At 34.5% G+C, this 26,879-nt stretch overlaps 1 protein-coding gene across 1 annotated transcript in view; it reads right to left on the bottom strand.

Moving 5' to 3' along the window:
* The window catches only part of SLC4A10 (solute carrier family 4 member 10), a 307,725-nt gene that overhangs the window by 3,998 nt on the left and 276,848 nt on the right, over positions 1–26,879 (bottom strand). The window contains 6 exon segments of the mRNA XM_079131852.1: positions 3,857–3,973; positions 7,235–7,302; positions 15,427–15,549; positions 16,076–16,249; positions 21,371–21,439; positions 22,692–22,943. Of these exon segments, the coding sequence (XP_078987978.1) occupies positions 3,857–3,973; positions 7,235–7,302; positions 15,427–15,549; positions 16,076–16,249; positions 21,371–21,439; positions 22,692–22,943 (803 nt within the window).

The raw sequence follows: 26,879 nt of genomic DNA, 5'->3' as shown, positions 1-26,879 counted from the left end.
AGTTCCCAATGGCACTGTTAGTCACCAAGCAGTGAAGAAAAAAACTCAGATTATCAACTTGATCCACAGATGAGCTTCCTTCTGGTCTGCTTCAGTTATATTGGGTCTTTTGGTTATAAAACAAACTGATTAAATGACTGTTTTTCCCTCATTGAAATTATTGGTTTTGCTATCTGATTAGATTTCAGCAAACTATGAAGCAGCTCAAGAATTCTGTAAAAAATATTTTTAGTTTGAATCTTCTTAATGTATGGCTCCTTCCAGATTCCTCGTTAAATCATTTTTTAGATGCCAATCAATTTACTGCTCTCATTGTTACAAATGCATATTACATATATATTTTGTATTATTGCAACAAACATATTGCATGTATGTTATATGCCATTCTGCAAAGACATAGGAATATAATATAGATAAGATTATCTTTGTACTTGAGGAGTTAAAATTTAAAATGCAAGTAGTATTTCCAGAGAGCAAAAAGTGACCCAATACTGTCATGCTGCTAAGAAATCTATGAAGTTGTTACTTTTATCATGAACAATATTTACCAAGCACTGATGAGAAAGCCTAGGCCTAGGAAATCAGAACAAAGAAGGAGAAAACAGGTAGAATAAGGCTGTGGGGAATGTAGAGGCAGGCTGGGGAAGGAGGAGCAAAAAGAGGTAGTCCCAGAGCCCTCTCTGCTACCAAGGCAAAATCAAGTGCTGCTTTTTCTAGCATTGACAATTACCTTCCCAGGAAAAGTTGATTATGGGCATCAGTTTTATAAAACACAGCAGTTGCTCACCTACACTGATGCAATGTGGTCTTTAATGAGACCTATTTCTACCAATCCATCCCATAAGCTGCAGAGGAGCTTGTATGTATGGCACTATTAAACCAAGATCAAAAGGGACATTCTATGGATGAGGTAGAATTTGTGATTCATTCTTAGATTCCACTTGTCAAACTAGGTAAAAGATGTTTGGCAAGTGAGAATGTCAATAAATGAATGAAATAATAAAATCTTAATGAAATAATTACTGCTATTCTAAACTCTACTACCAAAGGTACCTAGGTTTCTTCAAGGCATAGTATAGCCAGGGATCCGAAGGAAAATAACTGAGGGGAATGAATCAAAGACTGCATGGAGTCAATTTAGATCTTGAAAGATACAGGTCCTGGTAATTTGATGTCTTAGGCCTCTTTTTCTTTTGGCCAATGGATACTCTAACAGTAGATGTCTATTGGTTGTCATACTTCAGTGCCTTCAACAGATACCAAGAGAAAGTGGTAGTTTCAGACCAGTATTGCTGCTATTAGGATTGGTGGTTTTAGGATTTCTGAAAGCCACTCTCTGTTATAGTTCCCACAGTTAAGAACATGAAAGATGTTAACCACCAACAAAGAGATATTTTTCATGAGAAAAGCCATAGATTCTATCACATGAAAAAGTAAAGAAATCTGGGTAAACGTTCATTTCCATAATAGTTTGAACCTCAGGTCAGTGAGAGTGTATTTTCAAAGATAAAGAATAAGAGGTTCTATCAAAGTATAAAGGACGGTCTATTTAAAGTTGGGCCTATTGAAAGCACATTACACTGTTCACTAGAGTTAATCTACTTCTGAAGTAATCAAGACACATTTAAAAAAAAAAATAACTAGTTTTTTTCTGATGAAAAGTATGACTTGACTTTACTACTTAAAGAAGTTCCTAAAATCATGTTATAAAACCTTTCCCTTGAACCAAAGAAAAACAGAGAAACAAATTGGACTATGAATCTTTTTAATTCAGGGAGAAAAGCAATCTACAAGATTATTTCAAACTTGCCAAATATTTCCCACAGCTGGCATTTTACTTTGTTACATTTTACTTTGAGCTTGTTGTCAACCTGGATTTCTTTTTTTTTTTTTTTTTTTTTTTTTTTTTTTTTTTTTTTTTTTTGGTACCAGGGATTGAACCCAAGGGCACTTAATCCCAGCCCTTTTATTTTTTTATTCTGAGATAGGGTCTCACTAGGTTGCTTACAGTCTCACTAAGTTACAGAGGCTGACTTCAAACCAGCAATTCTCCTGTCTCAGCCTCCCAAACTGCTGGAATTATAGGCATGTACCACCACACCCAGCCTGGATTTCATATTTTAAATATATATATATTTAAAATATATATATATCTTTTTAATCTCAGACTACAGCAGAGATTTGGGGGAAAGGAAGATAAAGCATGTTTTAGAACAAAACACTGCTGCTGCTTGACCCAAGCAAATAAAGACATGGTGGTTTTAAAGCCCTGTTTAAAGATATCAACCAAAGGTCTTAGAGATAGTCTATTGAGTAATTTATATTAATCTCCTTTGGAGTAAGTTTTGGAGAAGTTTAAAGTCAAAGAGACAGAAGAAGACAGAAACAGAGACAGGACTGACACCCAGCCCCTGGGGTGAAGACTCTTCTCATCCACTGTTTGTCCTGTTTATTCTGTCTGGTTTAGAGATGACACTGAAGCAGCATGACATTTTGGGGTGACAAAAACTAGCAATAAGAGATACATTCTCTAAGTGTAAAGTAGTCTTGCTCTCTCTAGTCCATGTTTCCAATTATGGCTCATGAAGTCAGGTAAGGTTTGAAGGTGGGGATGCCTCATGGTAACATAAATGGAAGCTTCTAGCTTTCATTTATTGATTTCTTAATTAAAAGGACAAATTTTCTTTTCCCAATCTAGAAATTCAATGTCAGTACTAAATACAGTTCTGTGAGATTTGTTGATTAATATATGATGCATTTTTATAAGTTGTGGACAGAATATTCAAGTTTCAGAGCCACTTAAAGAACCGACTAGTAACAGGAGCAACATAGAACTCAGTCTGATACTAGATCTGAGCACAAGATGCTCCATGTCTTTTGCCTCCCCAAAATTCACACAGAAGACATAGGCTGATCAGGTTTCCAGAAGACACCATTTAACATAAGGAAATGCAGCCAAGGAGTAGGTTTAAGGGAGAGAGTCTTACCTTTGGGGAATCAGCTTCTAGAGTGATTAGGAAGGGGAGCTTATGACAAAATGTAATATAAAAATTAAGTAGAAAAAGTTAATTTAAGGTTATGAGAATAAAGAAACTTAATAATTATAACACCATCCCCAATTCAATCACTCTCTAATAAGAAGAGATACTAGCATAGCACAGGAATTCCTTTTTCTTCAGGTTACAACTGAGAACACTGGATGGTATAATTTGAACTCATTTATAAATTCTGGAAAATTCCATAGAAAATTCCATGACAAATCTTGATATTTGAGGACACACCTGTCCCTCAACATACACAAAATCACCAGCCACAACTACAGAAGTTGTTTGCATATTTATATATAAATAAGCAAGCATGGATAGAACTTTTGAGAGACAAAAGTTTCAGGGTAAGGAGGTAAGTAAAGATTTTCAGGGACCTGGGATAGGGGACTACAAATATACTGAACATAAAATCCCCACTGCATGTGGTACTTTTAAAAAAGGAAATAGGGAGTGGAAAGTGTGGGCACACATCTAAGGGGGTCCTGGGTGGGTGATGATGAAGTACAATAAAATCATACAGCAAAAGAGTAGGCCAAAATAAACGTCCAAAAATGCCATGCATTAGAACTCACTTATACCTCCATTTCCCCCCCACTGTGCTAGTTTTGGAGTGAGCTTTTTATTTTCAAATGAAATCTTAGAAAACATAATAACATTTGTAAAACTGACAATTTTGACCATTTTCAAAATGAATTTTCTGAAACATTTTAGAACTAAATTTGATGGAAACCAATATCATTCTTTTGCTACTGGATTGAGTTCATAAAATAATTAGAAACAGTATAACCTCATTATTTTAAAATTCAAACCTTTTAGAAGGAAAGCTTGACTCCTTATCTTTTGAGTTATCGGCAGTAATCAAAAGGTTCCTCCACAAAGCAGTCTTTGACATTTCATCAGAAATATTTATCACAGATGGATCATCTCTAGTTAGGAGTTTACCAAAAATGAGATAATAAACATTAAATAAGTAACTGTGGTTATTCAAGGATAGAAATTAAATATAGGACAATTTTATGTCTATGTTAAATTGTTTTTCTCCATTTTTATTGTGGCAAAGTACATGTAATAGAAAATTTACCATGTTAACCATCTTTAACTGCACAGTTAAATGTCATTAGATACGTTCATAACGTACAACTACTGCCCCCATCCATCTCCAGAGCCCTTTCCATCTCATAACACTGAAATTCTGTGAGCATTAAATAATAACTCCCCGTTCCTCCTCTCCTAGGCCCTAGCAACCACCATTACACTTTCTGTCTCTATGATTTTGACTACTTTAAGTGCCCCATATAAGTTGGATAAAACAGTACTTATCTTCTTGTGTTTATTTCATTTAATATAATGTCCTCAAGGTTTAGCTATGTTGTAGCTTATGCCAGAATTTCTTTCCTTTTAAGGCTGAGCAATATTTTGTTGTATGTATGTACCAAATTGTGTTTATTTTACATTATTTTTTATAATTAAAATTTAAGAAGTATGGATAAGCTCTCTCCATTACTAAAAAAAAATTTTTTTAAATCTAAAGACAAGATTCTAGTTGTAAAAATACAGGTCTGGACTACAATATTTTATTTATTTATTTATTTATTTTTATTTGGTGGAACTGGGGACTTGAACCCAGGAGCCATCTAGCACTGAGTCATATCCTTAGTCCCTCAGTCGCTTTTATTTATTTTCTTTTTATTTTGAGACAAGTTCTCTCTAAATTGCTGAGGCTGGCCCTGAACTTGTGATCTTCTTACCTCAGCCTCCAGAGTCCCTGGGATTATAGAATTGCCCCACCACAACCTGACTGGGATACAGTTTTTAAAGATTAGTTTCATAGAGCAGATTAGATTCTACACGTGCACTGCTTAGGCTCCTGTGCCTGCCACTTACAGCCATGCAGATGCCTAGTCTCCAGGCATGGGCCCTGCAGTGGTTTCTCCTTACTCAGTAAGCCCTAAGTCCTCACAATGGGCCATCATGTTTTGTGCCCCCCTCACCCTCTATTTCATCTCCTCCATCTTGCCCTGGCTCATTCCTCTCCAGCCACAGTACAATGGCCTCCTGACTATTCTAGAACACTATAGGTTTCTGGCTGCCTCAGGGCCTTGGCCTAGATCTTCCTTCTGCCCCTCAAATTCCACCATGCAACACTTACCCCTTTTTGTTCCAACATCACCTTATCAGGCCCTTGCCAACCACTTTAATTAAAATTGCTATTTCCTTCTCCTCATACCACGACCATCCCTTTTACTTGCAATTTGTTTTTACTGCAGTTTTCACCATCTGAAATACTATTCTATATTACTTGTCCATTTGTTTATGTTCTGTCCTCCATCTCTACTCTACTTGAATATAAGTTTCATGAGGATAAGATTCTTGATCATTCATTAGATGCTATTCCCAAGAGCTGGATAGAGTTAAATATTTGGTAGTTACTTGATAATTGTTTTTTGAACAGATGAAGGCAGACTGTGTCTTTGACAGAGCTCTTTCCATATATCTAAGGGAACCTACAATATCAGGGCCTGATATTGTACTATACCTGATGCTTTTATTATATTTTAAAATAGTACCAATTATAGGTTACATCCAGGATGCTGCAAAATATCCCTAGGGGTAGAAACAACCAAATGGCAGCAGGAATTAATTATATACCAAGTGAAATAAAGTTTCTGTAACGGAAAATAGGTCTCTTTTTGCCCTGTGTAGGTAAAATAAACTGCTGTGAAAAAATCACACCCTACAAAAATCCTAAGCTGTCCTCACATGTACCAAACTAGTGGTTGTTCACAAGCAGGCAACAACTCAACATTTAAGATGAAAAAATATTGGGGTCTCTGCCTTGCCCATTCTGGAAAGGTGCTCTTTAATTCCTCTAATCTACCTGGAAAGACAGCTTCCTAGTAACTCAAAACATGAGATCATATAATTTCAAAAGAATCATCATGTGAAACACAAGTTCTACATGATATTACATTATAAGGGGTTATGAGCAAGAGTTTAGAAAATGCTAGATTAGACAAAATTAAGTTTCATTTTAAAAATCCAGTACTAATTAGATTATTTCATATGCAGGTGTACATTGTGAATTTTCAAACTGGAATGCAATATGGAATGTTTTCCAAACTTATTTAAATATAAGGCTCTTCTGGAAGTGTTACCACATGAGACTAGGTTTCCATAGAATATACTTGGGAATATACAGGTTCCACTAAATCAAGAGGATCTTAGATTTTAAGTGTTGCAGAAGGAAAAATGAAAGAAAGAAAGAAAAAAAAGAAAGAAAGAAAAAATGCCTTCTATACTTCTACTCACCCATAAGTGCTATGTATTTAAAACTTTTTAGGAAAAATGATTTTAGAGTATACCTGAAGCTCCAAAAAATTCCTATTTCATTTTTAACACTATGACAAATTCCTCCCTCAAAGGAAATTATTCCCTGTTTTTCCTTAAGAACATTGAATCCATAAAATTGAGTACTAAATGGTACTTAAAATAGAATTTACAAGAAAACTAAACTATATCAAGAGAGAGGGAGGGGTGGGTGGGAAGAGAGAAGGAGAAAAAAGAGAGAGAGAGAGAGAGAGAGAGAGAGAATATCGAAGGCCAAATATTTGCAAAAACATTCATTACAACTTACAAAATTTGGGGGTTTACTATATGTAAAGAAGAGTAGCATATTTGTGGGACTTGCACAAACATTTCCTAAAGTGACTAATATGACCGAGTCCTTCAATATAAGAAATAGATTATTTTATTTTGGAAGTGCCTTTTTTTTAAAGGGTCAATTCCCAGAGTTAAAATATTGACCTGTGATCAATTTAGTGAATACCTACCTTACTTATGCCAGAAGTGAATCTTACCCTGTCTTCAGGGGCTACTCTCTGAGAATATGAAAGGAATCTTTCATAAGCCTCATGAAATATGAGAAAAAAAGATTTCAGACAACAGTTCCCACCCCACATCATTTTATGCTACTTGGGTATAGTTACCCAGTCAGTATGGGCAGAACTTAGTACCTGGTTAATCAAATTTCTAGTTTCAGGTTTGTGTTTTTTTTTTTTTTCTCCTCTAATGCAACTTCAGCTAACCTCAATGAGCATCCACAGGGTGTGAAATTCTTAGAGTACATATCTACTCTACTCAGTCATTCTATTACTGACATGGATGTGTTTTTAATGTGTATATCTTACCTGTAGTGCCCTTCCAGTGGGAGCTGTACTGTGCCCTCATCTTCCATAGCTAGCATACTTTGTTCCTCCTGGAAAGACAATGCAAAGTATATAAAGTGAACCTGATGAATCTCCATTTTACATTAAAGAAGAAACACAGATTAATGTTTCATTATCTCATTAACCTCAAGACCTTCCACTTTGTTTGCGTTTATTAATGCTAGCACAGGTCCTTTCAATAAAGCTTAGCTACCAAGAACATAAGTAATTAATGAGAATCTCATAACACAAAGTAATTTAAATGCTAACAACAATCTCCTTCATGTCACTCAATGTAAAACATGGTTAATTTCCAAACAGATTTTTAAAAATTAATCCAGATTTCCAAGGACAAAAGTGTGGGTAATGTAATCAGTTTTGTTGTTATAAAGTTGAAATTACATCCCAGAATGCTCTGTTAGGAGGAGATGAGGGATATATTCAGAGCAGTAGTTCTCAAACTCCACATCAGAGTCACCTGGAAGGGCTTTTAAAAATACAGATTGCTAAACTCTGCCCTCAGAGATTCTGATTCTGTAGATCTAGAGTAAAGAGGGCACGAAAATTTACATTTCTAATGAGTTGCCACTTAAAATTAATTATGCTGGTCTGGAGATCTCACTTTGAGAACCAATGCTCCAGAAACTTGGAGAGAAACAGTAGAAGATATCCTCCTAGATGCATGGAAGCATAAGTATGCTTTGGTGGAGAAAGGAATGAATAGTTGGATTCCTCTTAGACACATCATTAGCTTTTGTTTATGCTTTATATTTCTTCTTCCAATGAGAGTATTTCATCCTTCTCCAAAGGGTGGAAAGCTTTATATATTCACAAATGTATATCTTTATATATAACATTTTAAACTGTATCTTTGGAAATGAAGATAATCATATGGCTACCATACTAAAATATCCTGATTAAATTTTCAAATAATGTTATCATTAAATTTTTTCTCTGCATCCAAACACAAAGTTATCTGTAGATTGCAGCTCTTGTTTAATGCATTTGTTTTCAAATGGGTCAACTGGCATTGCTTAAATTCAAAGAATTATTTAGACTATTTTAAGATGCTAGATTATTTTACTCTATCTCCAAAATGGACTTTAAGATGTATAGACATAAGGAAGTAGGTGATCCTACCCAAATGGGCATTGATGACAAAGAAAAAAATGGAGATGACCCTGAAGGCTCTTCTTTCCTCTTCCAGTTGCTTAGCAGAGCTAAACTTCCTTAACCCAGCTTAACCCGAACCAGCTGCCAGAGAGGTATGACCTTTCGCTGAGGCCATTATTCCTGGCAAGCAAGGCGGCACCTGGGGTTCTCTTATTCAAATGTTGGCCCTCCATTTGCACAGTCCATAATCTGAATGTGATATGCCATCTTTTTTGTATTTAATAAGGCAAAGTGGTTTTCAGTGCTTCTTCAGCTAACCTATGAATATGTAATGCGATGTGGGGACAGGCCTCATTTCCCTTTTGCAGCAGTCTTCTGCTGGCCAAGGCAGGGCCCTCTCTGCAGGGGCTTTGGTTGTGGTGCACACAGAATCTCTATGCCCAGCCCAGGCTACAGAGCAATGGAGAGGACAGGGGTCTGCATAAGCTCTGCCGTGCCTCTACTTCTACATTCCCACTCAGACATCTTACATTTTTACGCTCTGTGGCTAATGGCATGCCCCTTTGCATTCTAGGAACCAATTCTATTCTCTTTCCCAGCTATTTGTCAAGGAAATTTTTTTCTTCTAAGGCCCATGACATGAATTGACATGTATTTTTATTACCTATGTTTTACACCTATTCCCCTTGTCATTTGGCAGCACTATTAAAACTAATTCAAGATAAGTACAGTCCTATTATTTTAAAATTACCCATTTAAGCAAAAGCAGAGCTAATCTGCAGCCTAGAATAAGACAGGCCTTGCAACTGCAATAATCAGATTATATGGAATACAATACATATGTCATATTAATTTATAGGCATATCCTGGAGCCCATGGGCATAGCATATGTGTACTTTCAGGTAGAAAAGTTTACTTTTTCTATGGGAGAGGTTACCTTAATACACATGGAGGACCATAAAGAGATGATATTCAATGATTCCAAAGGCTACACAAAGAAAATCAAAAACAAAATGTAAATCTGTCCTTGCTTGCCCAGTAAGAGGTTAAGACTGTTCATATCGTATCTTTTCTGACCAAGTCAGAAAAAAATGTCAAGAAGCTAGGAATATTTAACAAAGAATAAAATGCAAATAAAGCTTAAGAGAAGAACAGGGTCATCACCATATAAGCTACCTAGCAGCAGAAAAATGAAGGATCACTATTCAATCTAACAGCAAAAAATTGGGCCAAAGTGTTGTGAACAATTTTGGTTTTTCTTTAGATGATTTTTCACTTTTCTCTCAAATTGCTTTCAATAATTATTTTGCACTCTGTGGCTTGTTAGCATGTGTGGGCTTTATACTAGTCATAATTCTATCCAAACAAAAACTCATCACCTCTAAAGATAGCATTTCCAAACCATGCTTATCTGAAGAGAAGGGTGGCAGAGCAGCCGCTGCCTTCAGTGCCAGAAGGGAGCTGGGTGGGCCCTGGAGCGGGGATGGAGGGCCGGCTGCAACCCAGGCACACTCTGAGGAAGCCAAAAATTGAGGTTTTTCTGGGGAGGAGCAGTCAAATCAGGCACTAGTTGTCACGACAATCACAACCCAGGTTATCTCAATCATGCAAGTAGAGAGAGAAGAGCATAAAGCTCATCAGGTATCCACCACAGAAATATCTCAAAATGAGTTCTATTCAGCATTTCTTTTACACAGGGTCCATTGAAGATACACTGAGTTCTATGTTATGGTAGAACCCAGTTGCAAGATGTTAAAGGGATGAGGATCAAAACTTACCCAAGAATACCTGAGGGGTTTCTCCAATTTGACTAAAGGAATATTTACTCTGTGATTTAAAAGTCATATATTAATTAAGGTAATCAAAGCATTTTTCAGATACAAAATAAGTGAAGGGTAATTAATGCTATGTCCAGTAAAGGGAAGGAAAAGTTAGGCTTAGAAAACAAATCCAACATTTACTGAGCATGTACTGTGAACGAGGCACACATGAACAAGAATGATCCAGAAGCCATTAATTACTCCATTCAATGAATATGTGTTAAGCATTATCTACATGACAGGAAGTCTGCTAGGCAACTTGGATACGACAATGAAAAGAAAGATATAAACCCTCCGCGTTAGAGGATGTGAAGGCTCACCATGAGAAAGAAGTATAGTAGCAGAGGTTGTAGAATGGAAGAAATTGTAGGTAGAAAGAAATAATGTGGAACAAGTATAAAAGGAAGGAATAAATAAGACATGTTTGCATAGTAATGAGCAATTAGCCTATTTAGACCCAAAGGCCTGTGCTGAGTTCAAGGGGAAAATAAAACAGGAGTCAAATTCTGGTGTGTTTTGGTTACAGGACAATATATATCAAGTTTTATTGTGAATCTGAACTGTATTTCATAAAAACATAAAAATTGTGGTTCATGTATTATGACACCTAATAAATTCTCTATCCTTTAATCACTTCCTAATAACATCTGTTATTATATCTATTTTTCAGCGAAGTCTGTATCTCTGTAGGAGCCTTCAAATATTCCAAAGTATGAACAACAACAAGAACAAACAACTCTAAAATATTCAGCAATTTGGGAATTTATGTATCTTAAGAAATAGAAGGGATTTCCAAATTCAAGTTGAACTCCCTTATTTTATCCAAGAGGAAAACAAGGTCTACAGAATGTAAGACCTTGTCATTTCCTCCCCCAACTACTAATAAAATAGGTGCTACAAACATCTGATAACCAAAAATGTCATATTTATAAGTATTTTTTATGATTTCCAGAGAAGAGCCAATACATAAAATTTTAACAATAAAAGCTTTAAAAAATGGAAGGATTTATATAGAATTCATATAATACATGGAGGCAACATATAGTTTTCATCAAAATATTTGATTCACTGTCTCTACATACATATGAATTATTATAAATATGAAAATGAAAAATCCTGGTTGTGTTATCTTGTATTTAGAATCTGAGTATATTCTGGAGATCTGGATTCTGTAGTTCTAGGAAAGGGCTTATCTCAAATTTTTATCATGCATCAGAATCACCTAGAGGTCTTATTAATACAGATCCCTGGCCCTCTACCCAAAGTTTTAATTCAGTAGGACTGTAGTAAGGCCCAAGAATTTTTGTTTTAACAAGTTACCAGGTGTTGGTTGGTGTAGCGGAGGTAGTGGAATCATATTTTGAAAAACTACTGCTTGAAGAAGAATATGCTTGCCACACCTTAAGATTCAATTAGAAATTATATTTGTCTGTGTAATAATTAGGCCATGCTTTCTGAATCCACAACCCATCCTGACCCTTCTTAACAGTAAGACATTCTCTGTAATTTGCATACTGCACTTGTTTTTAGATTGCTTTTTTGGATTTCTTGGAATTTTTTATGAACCCATTTGATACAGATCACAAGGCCCTACTTGTCTACTTTTTCTAACAGTGTATGTGTTAGAGTGAACCTTCAGTAAATCAGGAAGTCTCACTATCATATCTTCTGCTGAGATGAATGTCCAGGATTTATCTAAGCTTAACCTCATCACCCTCTGTCCAAGAGTAAACATTCTGTGGAATTTTCTGATTTTAACAATAGTCCTTTTGTCAAATGTGTACAATGTCCTAGAGAATATTTAAGTAGGAAGGAAGGCATGTTGGTACTCTGAGCACATTTGGACATCCAGAATTTGATTCTGCAGTCTTCCCTTTACACAGAGCAATGTGCAAAATGTCAGGGTTCCAATATTCATTTCTACCCTGATTATAATCCTTTCTTTCTAAAAACTGAAGCATATGCATATGCATATGCATGAAGTACATGAAAATTTGGAACAGAAGCTCTGCGACCTTGGACTGGCCTGTGTAGCTATTTATTCTGCTTAACTCATTATTGAATTTTAAGGTCAAATGAATGCTTTTTCAGTGCCATAAGACCATAAATGGGATACTGATAGGAAAACCCTAGAGGATGAAGGTACAAGCTTGTAACTATCATCAAAAGGACAAGAGGTGAGCTCACTTTAAATTCAACTCTCAGGGAGCTGAGACATTTCTGCTATTTACCATCTTGCCAGATCATGATCAAAGTTACTCAATTAATTTGAGCAATTGCAGAAATGCAACATTTCTGGAGAACTTGTCCATTTGCCACCTTAATGCAAAATCTCCTGGAAGACTGGGCCTTGGTACAAGATGCCACAGTTAAGAAGATCACATTCTCCAGTGGAGTCCATAAGCTCAAGAAATAAAATACTAAGATCTGGGCAACCAAGTAGGAAATCAACCAGGGACTTAAATTTTAGTGTCATCCTCCTTAAATCTTCCTACTCTCTTCCCTGATCCTACTTTTTAAATACTAATCCCAGGCTAGAATATAAACATCTTTAAACTTTCTTTTCTCTCCCAATTTGATGCAGAATTATTTGCCTTTGCATTAGTCAGAACTAGATTTTAATGCTCAATTGTAGATTATTTCTTGACTACTATTGATTTTCTTGTGCATTTTTAAGTGTACATAGTACTAGGATTCATTGTTAAATATTTGCACATGCACACCTTCTCTTACAAAATTGTTTTCTTCGAAAATTTGTAACTTCTTAGAAATTTTTTTTCAATCTGAATAATTTAATTACATCAAATATGGATAATATAAGGCATGAGAATTTCAATATTCTGGTGTCCATGTAATAAGGATTATATGGAAGTATCATCATATTAATCTATTTGAATTTTAAAGATCTGTAAATTTGTCTGTGAATGTATGACAAGGTTTTTTTTTTCTCTCAACTTTGAGCTGAAGGATTTAGTCATGAATTACCCCAATAAATCTGTAATCTATTTTTATATACTTGGGGAAAACATGAGTTCTAGGAAATTTAGTGACATTAGTTACTTCTAAAAATGTTATCTTCATAATCAGAAAAGAGTAAATACCCGTCAGAGTAGAGCAAGATATTATATATTTACACATATATACGCCAAATATACACAACTTTGAGAGTTGGAGCATGGAAATGGCTAATTCTAATAAGTTTATTATTACCATCAACTTGTTCTATCTATTTCATAGACAAATGGAGAATCTGAAACTTTCATTCATAGTAGGGAAGTATATTAAAGATAATATAAATAGATTACATGGCATTTTTTCACTTTGAAAATTCTAAATTCTAAGAATGATGATCTAAGAGGTGTAACAATATCTCATGATGTGGATGTAGCCTAAGAAGAATGCTAGGATGCAGTGGTTATACATAGCTGGGAATGTTGCTACCTAGTTCAGTCAGTAAGCAGTAAAGACATTTGGTAGGAAACCAAAGCAAGAAAATACGAAGTAACATTTAAGTTACTGTTTGAATGTATTTAGAAGTAGTATAATTATCAGAAAAACTGGAGTAAAGCTTTGACCAATGAGGTTTTTCTTAAATTTCAGTTTATATATTTAAAAATTTTTAAACTATTGCATTTTAATTGTGCATAGTACTGGGATTCATTGTTAAATATTTGCACATGCACATCTTCTCTTCAAAATTGTTTTCTTTAAAAATTTGTAACTTCTTAGAATTTTTTTTCAATCTGAATAATTTTAATTATATCAAGTATGGATAATTTAAGGCATGAGAATTTCAATAGTCTTGTGTCCATCTTATTTAAATTTAACTTGTGCCAAATTCTGTCATATTTTTCTTGACTAATACCTGAGGATAACAGCAAACAGTTACTGAGACCCTAAAAGAAACAGAGGTTCAAAATATCCTAGTCAAAACAATATTTTTTAAAATGTCTAATACTTAAATAACATATTAAACTTAGAAAAAAGAACTAATGACAATTTTATAATTTTAATATTATGTTAATATAACTAAAAGTATGATTCTATGTGTGCTTTCTACACACTTCGAAATATTGAAATATTGAAATATTTATATAGAAAAAAGTATATCATCATGATCCATCTCTCTGTGAAAACCATTGACTGCAATGGAATACAATGGAAAATGATGGAATTATTAATAACATTGTGTAGCCATACTGGTAGAAAATTCTGAGCAGTAACTTCATTAGATTTTTGTGGCTTAATCTGGCTTCACTAAATGACTGAGCAAAACTTAACACTCTTGAATTATTAACTAATGAATTACCCAATGGGAAGACGGAATATATCTATGACTTGAAAAAAATTCTGTAATTAGAAAACTGAATACATGTATAAACCACCTACAAGAAAAATTGAAATAATAATATACAATTCTCACAAAATATTTTCTTTAAATTTTATTTCTATTTATGTAGAAATTGTTTTACAATCTATGAGCTCAATCACTCTGCTAAAAGTTGTATAGGTTTTCTCTTTTTTTCATTTATATTTATTGTAGTTTTTACATACTTTTAAAAAATGTTATGATTAGTCTTCAAAATAGATCCAAGTTAACATATCAACTTTATATATGCCATAAAATTTAAAATAAATTGTTTTAACATATGAAACAGAATCGGATAAATAAGTAGTCCATGCAGATAAATAAAACCCAAAAGTTTCTCATACATTTATTCAATCTTAAATCACTTTGAATGCAAATCATTATTTCCTTTTAAGCATTTCATCTATTTCAAGACTAACTGATTTTTCACTAGAATCTTTTGATTAAAACTTTGTTCCCTAGAAAAACACCTCTCTCTCTCTCTCTCTCTCTCTCTCTCTCTCTCTCTCTCTCTCTCTCTCTCTTCACATTTTCAACCAAAACACAGTCATGACCATAACTTGTAAGTGCTGAGGTATCAACAAGTTTTTGCCATCTACAAGCGAAGAATCAGAAAAAATAATCCTTACACTTAGGAAGTTAATTATGCACAAAATATTTGTATATTTCACAAAAGGTTGGTTTCCAAAGGTGAGATCTTGGTGCCCTCTGTTTCTGTTCAAATCTTCATGATTTTAAAAACTGAACTTCCAAATCAATCCATCATGGTTGTTTATAATCACTTTCTAATGATAAATACACTAATTTAGTTTTGTAAGGAGCTATTGCTTTTTTTCTTTTTTTTATGAGACATCAATTTTTCTCTGACTTACTTCTTTTTCAGCATCTTCTAGTTTCTTTTTTTTACTCTCAGGCATTAAATCATCCAACCAGCTCAGTTCCCGTTTGGTAAATAAGAAGTCCATCAACTTTCTTACAAATACCAGAGCTAACACCTGAAGAAAACAGTAAAATGTTTAAAATTGAAAAAATAAAAGTAGGAGATGCAGATTCAGTTGTTTTTGGTAGAAATGAGTCAGTTTGATTAGGGCTGGCATTAAACTTGAGATAAATATGATATTCATTCTATATTGAGAATTTTAAAACTTAGAGTCATTCAAATTCACTATAGTTTTTGAAGTATTTGAAACTTGTTGGGAACATTTAATTAAATTTCATTTGAAAATGCCCTGATGCTAAATTTTGGAAGTTTATACTTTTTCATGTAGGGTAAATTATCTCATACTATAACAAACATTCAGAATAATACAGACAATACTAATATGAATCACTGAAATTCATGATCCTCTCAACCCCTACCTTTGTCACCAATTTTAATGCCAAAGTTCATACTAGGGTTTCCAGTGGTTGTTCAAACCCTAAACTAGGGTCTCCAATTGGACTCTTTCATTCCAATTTTAGCTCATGTGTTTCCAAAGGGACCCAAAAATCAGAGGAAAAGAGTTGGTGCAAATTTCATACCATCATGGGAAAGACAATAGCAGCTCTTGAAACTTTTATTATCCACAGAAGGCCAAGGCAACTCATTTGAATAATTGTAAAGAGATGAACTTTTCGGAGTGGTACATGTCGTAGATATATAAAATCTGGTTGATGTTTTGCAGGCATCCAGAAGAGCTTTATCCTATCAAATAACTAAAAGATTAAGCAGACAAAATTACATTTAGGAATAAGACAACAGAAATAGAACAAGCAGATATTTAATATGGTCCAAAATTTTAGGTTGACATGATGTATCCGTGATAATTGGGCATCAATGAACTTGATACTCCACACTGAAATATTACAGTTTTAATTTAATAATAACCCACATTTTCTTGAATATGGACACAGGTTGTAGTTTAGAAGAGTGTAACATAGTAATGCCAGTGCTAAGTGCTAAATAGCAAAACCAAAGTCAACGCTATCTTGAAGAGTAGAGGCCCTGAGGGCCAAAGGTCAGCTTCATTCTCTTTTCATTGTCATATCACAATCTCCTCCTTTGTTTCACTTTTGGGATTCCTATACTCAAAATCTCAGTTCTCTTCCACCCTGGAATGGCTCCTCCATCCCCATGGCCTCCACTTTAACATACTTGCTAATAACTCCCAGACTGGCTGTCTGCCTCAGTTCCCCCACTGAGTTTCAGACCTTACCCACCTTCGATACAGGATATCTTGAATTCCTTATTCAAACTCTGCTCTTTCTGTCACTTAGATCCCCAACAAAGGTTCTGATACTGTTTTTACAAACAAAAACATCTTAACCATAAAGATTTGACCATATAAATTTTTGTTAGTATTTTCCAGAGAGAATTTTTTTTATAAATTTTTAAAAATACATTTTTAGTTGTCAATGGAGCTTTTATTTTATTTTTTTATCTGCAGGCTGGGTATTGAACCCAGGGCCTCACACATGCCAGGCAAGCATTCTACCAGAGAGAATTTTTAACTCAATTTAATTTCATGATTCATTTAATATATTGCACTATCAAACCATTTGTGTCTTAATCATATTTTATTTAAATTATTTTATATAAATCAGTCTTATTTCTGTTCCCATCTTGCCATATCATCTCATAATTTTGGACTATACTCCTATTGTACCTTTGGGGCCATTTTTATTAAGTAACCAAGTTTATAAATTAAAATTTCACCAGCTGCTCAAATCTTCCTCACATTTTACTTAGTGAGTAACACTGTGTAGTGAGCAGTAGTTTTATTTTGTGGTGGTCATTTTAGTTTTTCTGAAATTTTTGTCATTTTCAGTTTCTGGCAAGAGGTGGTTATATAGAAAATACTGCTTTCAATCACAGTCACTGTTCTTCTTCATACTATTTCTACAGTAATATATAATATGTATTTTCAAAAGAGTAACATTAAGATTAGTAATATTCTTAGTTAACTTATAAGAAGATGTAGCAATTTTCATCAAATATTTCAAAATTACTCATATTTGCAGAGGGACAACTGTCCATAGTCAAACTATTAGGGTCCTACTTTACCAAACCCTATTTGTTCACATATGAAGAATTCTATACTCAACATAAACCTCTGTCCTTCTGTGTTCTTATGGAATGCATGACCTTCCACCTCCCACTTATCTAAACCAGAATCATGTGTACATTAGTTGATCCCATGTCCATTCATTTACCTTCCAAAATACTTATGGAAACTTTTTATGAAGAATACTAAGTGCTGCACTTATTCCTGGTTCATTTGTCTTCATACTGTCCCTATACATATCATAGGTCTCTTTACTTAATACTTCCCAAATAGCTCTTAAATTAGAAATCATTAAACATATAAATAAAACTTTGATCACATTGAAGATAAAAATAGGGGGGAAATAAAATCCTTTGGCTTACAACTGAAAATTTTGACTTCTATAGAACTAATTTTCCCTAACTACAATTTCTCCATTTATGAAGCTATGTTATTGCATAAGTGTACTTCAGTGCGTGGGTGCTTCAATTGTTATTGTTTAAATGGCACATTTGCTTTACTTTGGATTCCCAAAGTGTTAGAATGAATATAGATGTGGTTATATATCTGAATACAGAAACAGCGTTCATGAGAACACTGTGATCTGTTTTTTCTGCCATGTTTCACAGTGAGAAACCTACATAAAAGTTTCTTAATATTGCCAATAAGGTAACATAAAGATTTCTCCAATGTATATGGTAACAAAGTAACATATTCCTTGAACCAGAGATATTTAACACATTCAATTATTATTACTCATGATAAATGTATTCTGAGTTTTGCATTTGACGTTTGTCATATCATAACATTAATATTTCATTTCCCCACCCAGTTTGCTACAATTTCCAATAGGAATTTTAACTGTTGAGTTTGGGGCTCACCTAAATTTTCACTAAGCCTGTTTCTCAGTATAAAATGCTATTTTAAAGGTATACCCTGTTTTGCTGTTCATTTGTGTATTGAAACTTATTATACTTAACTCATGTGGCTTTGATTATGTTTTCTTCAATGTTTATTTCAAAGAGTCACTTCCCAAATAATTCCAAAACTCAACATTCTTGTTTAATTCTAAACCACATGGGTATAAAAATCATGTGAGTTGAATTAGGGGGAAAAAATCTGTTGAAACCTATCAAAATGATTTTACTTTGTTTCTTAAACTTCTGCTGCTGTATTTATGTGAGCCTGGGGCCTAATAATAAATACTTTTCACTTACAGATGAAATTAGTACTCGTGGAACTTTTGCCAAAGGCGATAAAAAAAAAAATCCAGCAAAACAAATAAATAAAATCTCTTCCCATAATCTTCCTTATCTGTCTTACCAATCCAGTTCTACCAAAAGACACTTTTAAATAAAAAAATGAAATCGTATTTGAGGAAAAGCACGTAACACTTCTTAAACACCCCGCTCTCCCAAGTTATTTTACCAAGGGTCAAGATGAACAAAGACACATCATCTTTGTGTGTTCGGTGATTTTACAATGACTTTGTGTTGAAGTTACACCTCAATTCTGATATCTAGCACTACCCAAAGGCATACATGCTGCTGGTCTCAGTCAGGAACTGGCTTCTCACGCAGGGGCAGAGACCTGTGCTGTTGTTCCTCAGTCAGGTGACTGTTCTTTTATATGCTGAAGAGTAAGGGGACTAGTCATGTCATAGGAATAGCTGTAATTTATATTTTTCTCTTAATTGACAGAAAAACAAAAATATTCAATGAATAAGCCTTGAATTTGGTCTCTTTTTCAGGCAGATCAAAGTGGTTTGGCTACCTAATATTAAGTTATGAAATAAAATTATTCAAAGGCAAATTTATATAGAAACTTGTATTCATTTTTTGGGATTGCCATAACAAATTATCACAAACTTTGTGGTTTAATACAATAGAAATTTATTCTCTCACAGTTGCAGAGGTCAGAAGTCTGAACTCGAGATGTTGGCAGGGCCATGGTCCTTTTGAAGGCCCTAGGGAAGAAAATTTCCTCTGCCTCTTCTAGCTCCTGGGGCTCCTGGCGTCCTTGCCTTGTGGCAGCAAACCTCCAATCTTTTCCTCCACCTTCGTGTAGCCCCTCTTCCCTGTGTCTCTGTGTGTCCTTTTCTCTGCTTACAAGGACCCAGTCATTAGATTTGGGGTGTGCCAAGTATCTGAGTACATCTGCAAATACCCTATTTGCAAATATCACATTCTGAGATTCATGTGGACATGAATTTGGAGGGAACATTCACTATTCAACCCATAACAACATCGTAAAAGAAATAAGCAGGAAGAATTTGCCAATAGCAGTCACAATTATTTAGAATACACTTATAGAGGTTTTTAAAATGTGTCCACGAATTCTTTGATACTCTTATCTTTGAGAGATGACATCTTAATTCACTTCTCTTGTGCTCTAGCTAGACTTAGGGTGTACTTACTCATCTTTAACAAATACAAAATGTGGAGCATGACCACATGCAATTCTGGAAAGTAAGTCAAAAGCCATTGGCACTTCCTTTCTCTCTCTCTGGGATTTGGCTTCCCTGTTGTAGGCACACATAAGTATCCTGTAGAAAGGCCTTTGTGGCAAAACACTGAAGCCTCCAACCAAACACCACAGAGGAATAATGCCTTTTGCCCACATCCATGTGATATGTCATCCTGAAGTAAATCTTGCAACTCTACAGAGCCTTCAGATGTCTGCAGCTCCTGACAACATCCTGACAGATCCACATGAATCATCTTGATCCAGAACCACCCAACTAATCTGTTCCTGAATTCAAGACTCCCAGAAAGTGACATAATAAAGGTTTGCTGTTTTGAACCATGGGATTTTATAGTAAATTTTTTGCTGGGTATGGTGGCATACTCCTATAATACCAGTGGCTCAGGAGGTTGAGGCAGGAGGATTGAGAGTTCAAAGCCAGCCTCAGCAAAAGCAACTAAGCAACTCAGTGAGACCCTGTCTCTAAATAAAATACAAAATAGAGGTGAGGATATGGCTCAGTGATTAAGTTCCCCTGAGTTCAATCCCTGGTACAAAAAAAAAAAAAAAAAAAATTGCAGCCTCAGAAAATTAATACAACACCCAACATACTAATTTAACTAACATTTTAACAACGTGGAAAGTTTCTCCTATATTTGAAACTGCCTTACTCTATACCTTAAAAATAATTCTATAGATACAATCGTAATAACAGAGAAATATAAAAGGAAAAAAATCACTCAGGATCTATCTTAACACATTTTTTCCCCACCTTTCATTTTAATCCAGCTCAAGTTCATAGCTATATAAACATATGTTAGGTAGTTTTTTCACTTTGTAGTACATCATAAGCATCTTTATCATCTTACTTTGGTGGGCACCATAATTATCAATTTTCAGTAAATATCTAATTACTTAGTCATTTTTCTGGGTTATTTCAATAATCTAATAGCATGTGTGAGAATGAATATTTTTGTGCATAAACTATAATCATGGATAGATGTCCATATACATGATCAAAGTGTCAAAGACTGTATTTGGATATATCTTGAAAAGTAGTGCTATTAATCTTCATAAAGGGCCATAAATGCTAAATTTCTTAGAGTACTAATATATTTATGATAAATAAAAGCATCCTAAGATTAAGAACCTTAGATGCTAGCAAGGATCTTTTTTAACTTTTGCAACTCTTAACATTTTGAACAATTTAATTGTGGTCTGAAAACTGCTCTTCAGATGATGTCGTTTTCTCAGCTGTCACATGACACAGTATCAACAAACCCTAAGATAAGTCAGGACAGATGTGCCTGTAGAACTGTAAGTAGCTTACCTGAATTCCCTTTAGAGATGAAGCACCCATATAAAGAAATACTCCATATAGCACTGGCATGGGGATAAACTGTAAAAGAACAATTAGAGAAAAGGCACAAATAATTTTCCAATATATGGACATGCTATTTTTCACTTAGCCAAAGGAGGCAAAAACAGAAACAAAATGTATTTTTAAAACAATATAATGCAGAATTAGAAGACATGGATTCAAATCCCACATCTAACACTATAGAAGTTTATGTAAGTTATTTAAACTCTCTGTGAATTAGTTGCTCAATATCTTAAAAGTGGTGATAACAATAGAGTTCTTATAAATATTTAATAGGTGAAAAACTATTTCAGAAACCACATCATGCATGATAAACAGGGGTATTAACAATTATTATGCCACTTATGCAACTTTAAAGACAAATTAAATTTTCTTTCACAAAGGCCAGATATTTGGATTAAAGAGGAAAAATGGAGCTTACATCTAGAAGTTCTTCCTAGATTACAGTAGATATTTGTAATCATGTGTTGTTCAAACTCTTTTTTATTGAAATAGCTCATCATTATTCACCTCTATAGTACTCACATGACATAGAAATTAGTTCTTGAAAATGTTTCAGTGATTAAATATAAGTAAAATTGTGAAAATCATTAAATAATTCAATTAAAATTATCAAATTATAGGCAACTAAAATGAGTTACAATTTATAGTGAAATTAACATACATTGGAAATATCTGACAAAATTACATGACAAAATAATTACTATTTAGTGCTCTTCAAAATGAATTGAAATATGTTAAATGTGAAAAAAATAAGTGTATGCAATGATGATGTCCACGCAATAGTTTTATGGAGTATTAAAAATATAAAACTGGGTATTTGACCACAACCATGGCTTTGCAGCTATACTCACTTCTACTCTCTAACTTATAGCAAGTAATATTAGTTGCTAATATATCTTTCCATTGACAAAACAAAGCAAAACAAAAAATAAAAACAGAAACTTCAGTTTATTAAAGCCTACAGTGAATGCAGGTCACAGTCAATCAGAAATGAGTGATATTTTTCCACACCTTCCTCACAGTTTCAAAGTTATTTTAATAGTTTACACATTAATTTTTACGTTGCCATCATAAACCTTTATATATTTAAGGATTCTAAGTATAGGATATAATTTCTTCCCTTCATAGTTCAAGAAGAATTGCATAAACATGATAAAGAAATTCATCACATGCCATACGATATTTGTAATATTTTCCTTAGAGTCAAGTGATATCTTTATATGTATATTCTGCTTTCTCTAAAATTCATAAAAATACATTCCATTACCTTCAGAATGCTGGTCATAAAGACTGATGATCCCATAAGAATAAAAATCATAAGCCCAGTAACTCTTTGTTCCCGAATGCCAAGAAATTTGGGTTGTTCTCCTGGAGCTGAACATTCTGATTCCAGTTTCAGGCTATTGACATGAGTGATGGAGAGAACGGTGGCAGCCACAAACCAAGGCAGACCCATGATGGAGCATACCCCAAGCATAACGGCCACCATTAACAGATCCAGATGGTACCCACAACCTTTCTGTTAAAAAAAAAAAAAAAAAAAAAAAAGAAAGAAAGAAAGAAAAGGAACTTTCAATATCATAGCTAAAGGATGACCTTTTGTGAATAGAATCCTCATCCTGACAATATCCAAAGGCCTCCACAGTGATCTTCTGGAGGTAAACTCTCAAACTTTGTTTCTAGTTGCTCTCTTATATCTCAGTGGGTGGCTTTTCATTGGGAGAAGTAATATCATAGAGGTTAGGCTCTCTTTTTATGCTCCTTTTATCTCAATATAGTGTGATCTAGTTCAAAATGTTTCTCTTTCAGCACTAGAAAAATTCAGCCTCTCTTAAAATGATAGTTTTATATTTTCTATCTCCTTAGTTACTAATCCCTGCATTTCTACTCCACTATCATTAACCCCCAGGTGTTGCAGACTTAAGTGCTTCACAGGAGCAGGCAGAAAATGTAAGAAAGGAAAATAGGTGGGCTGCAGTGTACAGAGGCTTTTCTTAATAGGTGATTAGGTCCATTCTCTGAGAGGGAACTCCAGGATGGGCAAGAGCGCCGCTCCCCTCTCCCACTGTGTCCTGCAGGGATTTAAAGGGTAAAACCTCTGAGGTAGCAAAAGCTTTGGCCTATTTTACGTTCCAATTCTTATTTTTAATTTTTCAAAACACCACTGCATGAGAGGCAATATAATGCCACCTATCCGAAAACTGGTGATGATAACAGAAGGTGCCTCACTGGATTGTCATGAGAATTGAAATATGTAGTATTATAAATCATTTATCATAATGAGTGCTCTATAGATAGTACCCAATGAACATTAGGTACTATTATGTTCTAGCAGTGGGACAATACATTTTTCTTTTGTGCTCATCTTGTTTCAAGGTTCCTCAATAAAACCATATTTCTTAAGAGCAATAATTTGCCATATAATTTCTTAATATTTTTCATAGTTTAAAAACAATCATTAACACACGAGAAGTAACAAATAAAAGTTACAGACTGACTTTTTTTAAAAGGAAATATACATCACTGAAACTTCTCTTAGAATTAAACAATCATTTTAATTCTAAAATACACATACATCAGAGTTGGTATGAACATGAGCAGAAATGACCAATTCTTCAATAAGAACAACTTTGGCCTTTTTGGAGGCATTTTGTCAAACTACAAGCAGTTTGTAGTTAATACAAGACCTAACAGAGCCTAAGTATGAATTTATTTGTTGCATATTTGTCACAGTAGCGTTTTCTGTTATTTTGTTTTGTTAATTATTTCCTTACTAAGAAAAAGATTCTTAAAATCACTTGTACTCCCTTTCTTTTCTGTTTAGCCCTTTCATCCCTGCCAAATTATTAAAGATAATTAAAAAAAAGGGGGGAGGGGAGAGATCCACCTAAGGGTGTTTCCCCCATGTTGTTACCAGCTCAGTGATGCACTTCCTTGGGTCAACTGATATCTGGGGCAATGCAACATTTCACTAAAATGTCAGAGCTATTCCTCTGATGGATATGATTCTGGAAACTTTTCTTTTTAAGCAACTCAGGGAAGATTTTCATTAAAATATCTGGAAAATGGAAAGAGAATCATCCTGGTGTCAGCATAACCAAAAAGACATAGGAAGATGTTTTACAAGGGCCATAATACGGTCCCTTGACCCTTGTGCAAACATTTTAAAAGATGTACTTCCATAGTATAGAACTCAAATTTCGATTCCTTTAAAGGTTTCTCTGAGCAGTTACAGAAATGTTTTGTCTTGGGGACTGAGAGAGAATGGTCCAGGAGAGTGAAGGATCTACCTACTCAAGGCCCTGCCTCTGAAGGAGTGGTCGGGAATGTGCCCCTGAAGCTGTGGTGCTGCCAGGAGAGGATGGAGGATGTAAAGCTTGAGTCAGGCTTGTGCTTTTAGCACACCCTGGACTTTCTTAGGATCCATGTTGACTACAATTTAATAGTAGGAGGGAGGACGTCCTTATGATAGCAATTTTCTCAGCTCTTATTGAGTGTTTTTACAATGTAATACAAGGTAAACGGCGAGATTCTGGAATGTGTGGAAGTGGACAAAACAATTTTTTCAGAGAGAATAATTTCCTTTTAAAATTCAGAAAGCTCCCTTTGTTATGGAGAAATATATCATGAAAACAATACAATTTCTCCCTTATTATGCTGTACAATAATGGGAGCATCTTGATTTAATGCAAACCAAAGGAAATAAAGCAGTTCTGGCACTTCCACTAATTAATCAGCAACTTTATTCTTGCCTTTCATTAGACATGCCTTTAAAAACTTAGTCTTTGTAACTAAATTATTAGTTGATAGGCATGCCAGCCAAAGGGAAGTATCCTTTTGTCAGAGACAGAACTCTGTACCTTCTAACATATTTCTGTAGACATTTTTTTCTCAAATAAAGACAGAACTGGAGTTTTTATTCTCACATTCATCCATGAATCACGGAAAATGGACATATGGGAGGAAAAGGGAGCATAGCAACAGGTGATGCTACACCAGACCCCACTAAAACCAACATGCAGCAAGACAAGAGGCCAGCCAAGAGGACCATCTGATACCCAGATGCCACTGCTGAAAAAATTCATTTCAAAGCTTGGCAGCAATTTCCTGCATCTGTCAAGTTAACCACATAAAAGACTATAGATTGACATGAAGAACCAGGCTGACAAAGAGGGCAAAAAAGAACATATCAAATGCCATAATCATCAAGAGAATGTGGTGCCAAATGAATGTAGCAAATGCATTCATTTACTCAAGTGATCTGGGATTGTATTGCTGTTTATTAAAAATGATGTCAAGAGAAGCCTGAACTGTCTACAGAAACATGTAGAAAAGCCCATAGTTGTATCTTAACAGAAACTTTCTTTTCTGCAAGATAATGTCTTTTTCTTTACACTTTCAGAGAGTGTGCTTAAAAAAAAAAACAAGCTGTTACTTTTAATGCTTTTTAAAGAGATTCCATTAACCTATGCCTATCCCACTTATCTAAGGAAGAAACAAACAAACATACAAATTCTGGTAATGGTATGGACCTCTATCTGTATCTATATGCAATATATATGATACTTTTCATTTCAGATTTTTACACTTATAGCTTCTTTCACTCTTGATATGACCCAAAGGATCACAAGATGAAACCAGTGGGAGTTTTGCTAATTTTGTTCTTCCTCATTTTCAGATTGTAGTGAGTCACTTAGCCAGTGAGCTGGGCTTAGCCTATGTAGATCAGCATGCTTTGTGTGTGTAGTAACATAAAATGATTTAAATTCTTTTATTTTTAAACTGGCATGAGAAACATTGTTTAAAAGAAAACCACTACTTATTCTGATAATAAAAGTGAAAAGATCTAAAGTATGTTTGGGAGAGACGAAAACTGAAATTAATGCTGAGGTGACTTAGAGATGATATAGACTTAGATAATAGGATGTGGAGTCTACAAGGTACTTGGTACAGTAACTAGAACACAAAATTCATTAAAAAATTTCAGTGAATGTTCCAACCAAGGCAAAAATGGATTTTCAGGTAAGAAAAGAAAATTTGTAAAAGCTAAGATGTGTTGAACTTGTGGTTTGGGAGCATATTTAAGAAACATTTTTTCATGAAAACGTGGTTCAAGCCAAAGTCAGGAGCCTTTGAAAATGTTTCAGTGAAGCAGCAGGAAGGGAGGGTGGCCATGAAACCAACCATTCTTCTGAGTTCTGAGAGGTAATATTTTTGTTATTGTTAACAAGAAAATCAGTAGCAAAGCAAAGCTAAAGGAGACAAGGATTATAGATCAAAATTAAATGTTCACTGTGTATATATCATGTCTCCACTGAAAGAAACTTGCTTTGAAAATATCCACATCCAAGTAGGAAGACAGGGTGCTTAGGCTCAAAGTGACTAAGACCCCACTGACTCCTCTACTGGTATCAATACCACAGAGTTCATAGTGAAGTCAGATTTGCTCTGATAT

This window comes from Sciurus vulgaris, assembly GCF_902686455.1.
Source record: "Sciurus vulgaris genome assembly, chromosome: 3".
NCBI lineage: Eukaryota > Metazoa > Chordata > Mammalia > Rodentia > Sciuridae > Sciurus > Sciurus vulgaris.
The sequence above is the reverse complement of the archived record's forward strand: the minus strand, read 5'-3'. Positions and strand labels throughout refer to the sequence as shown.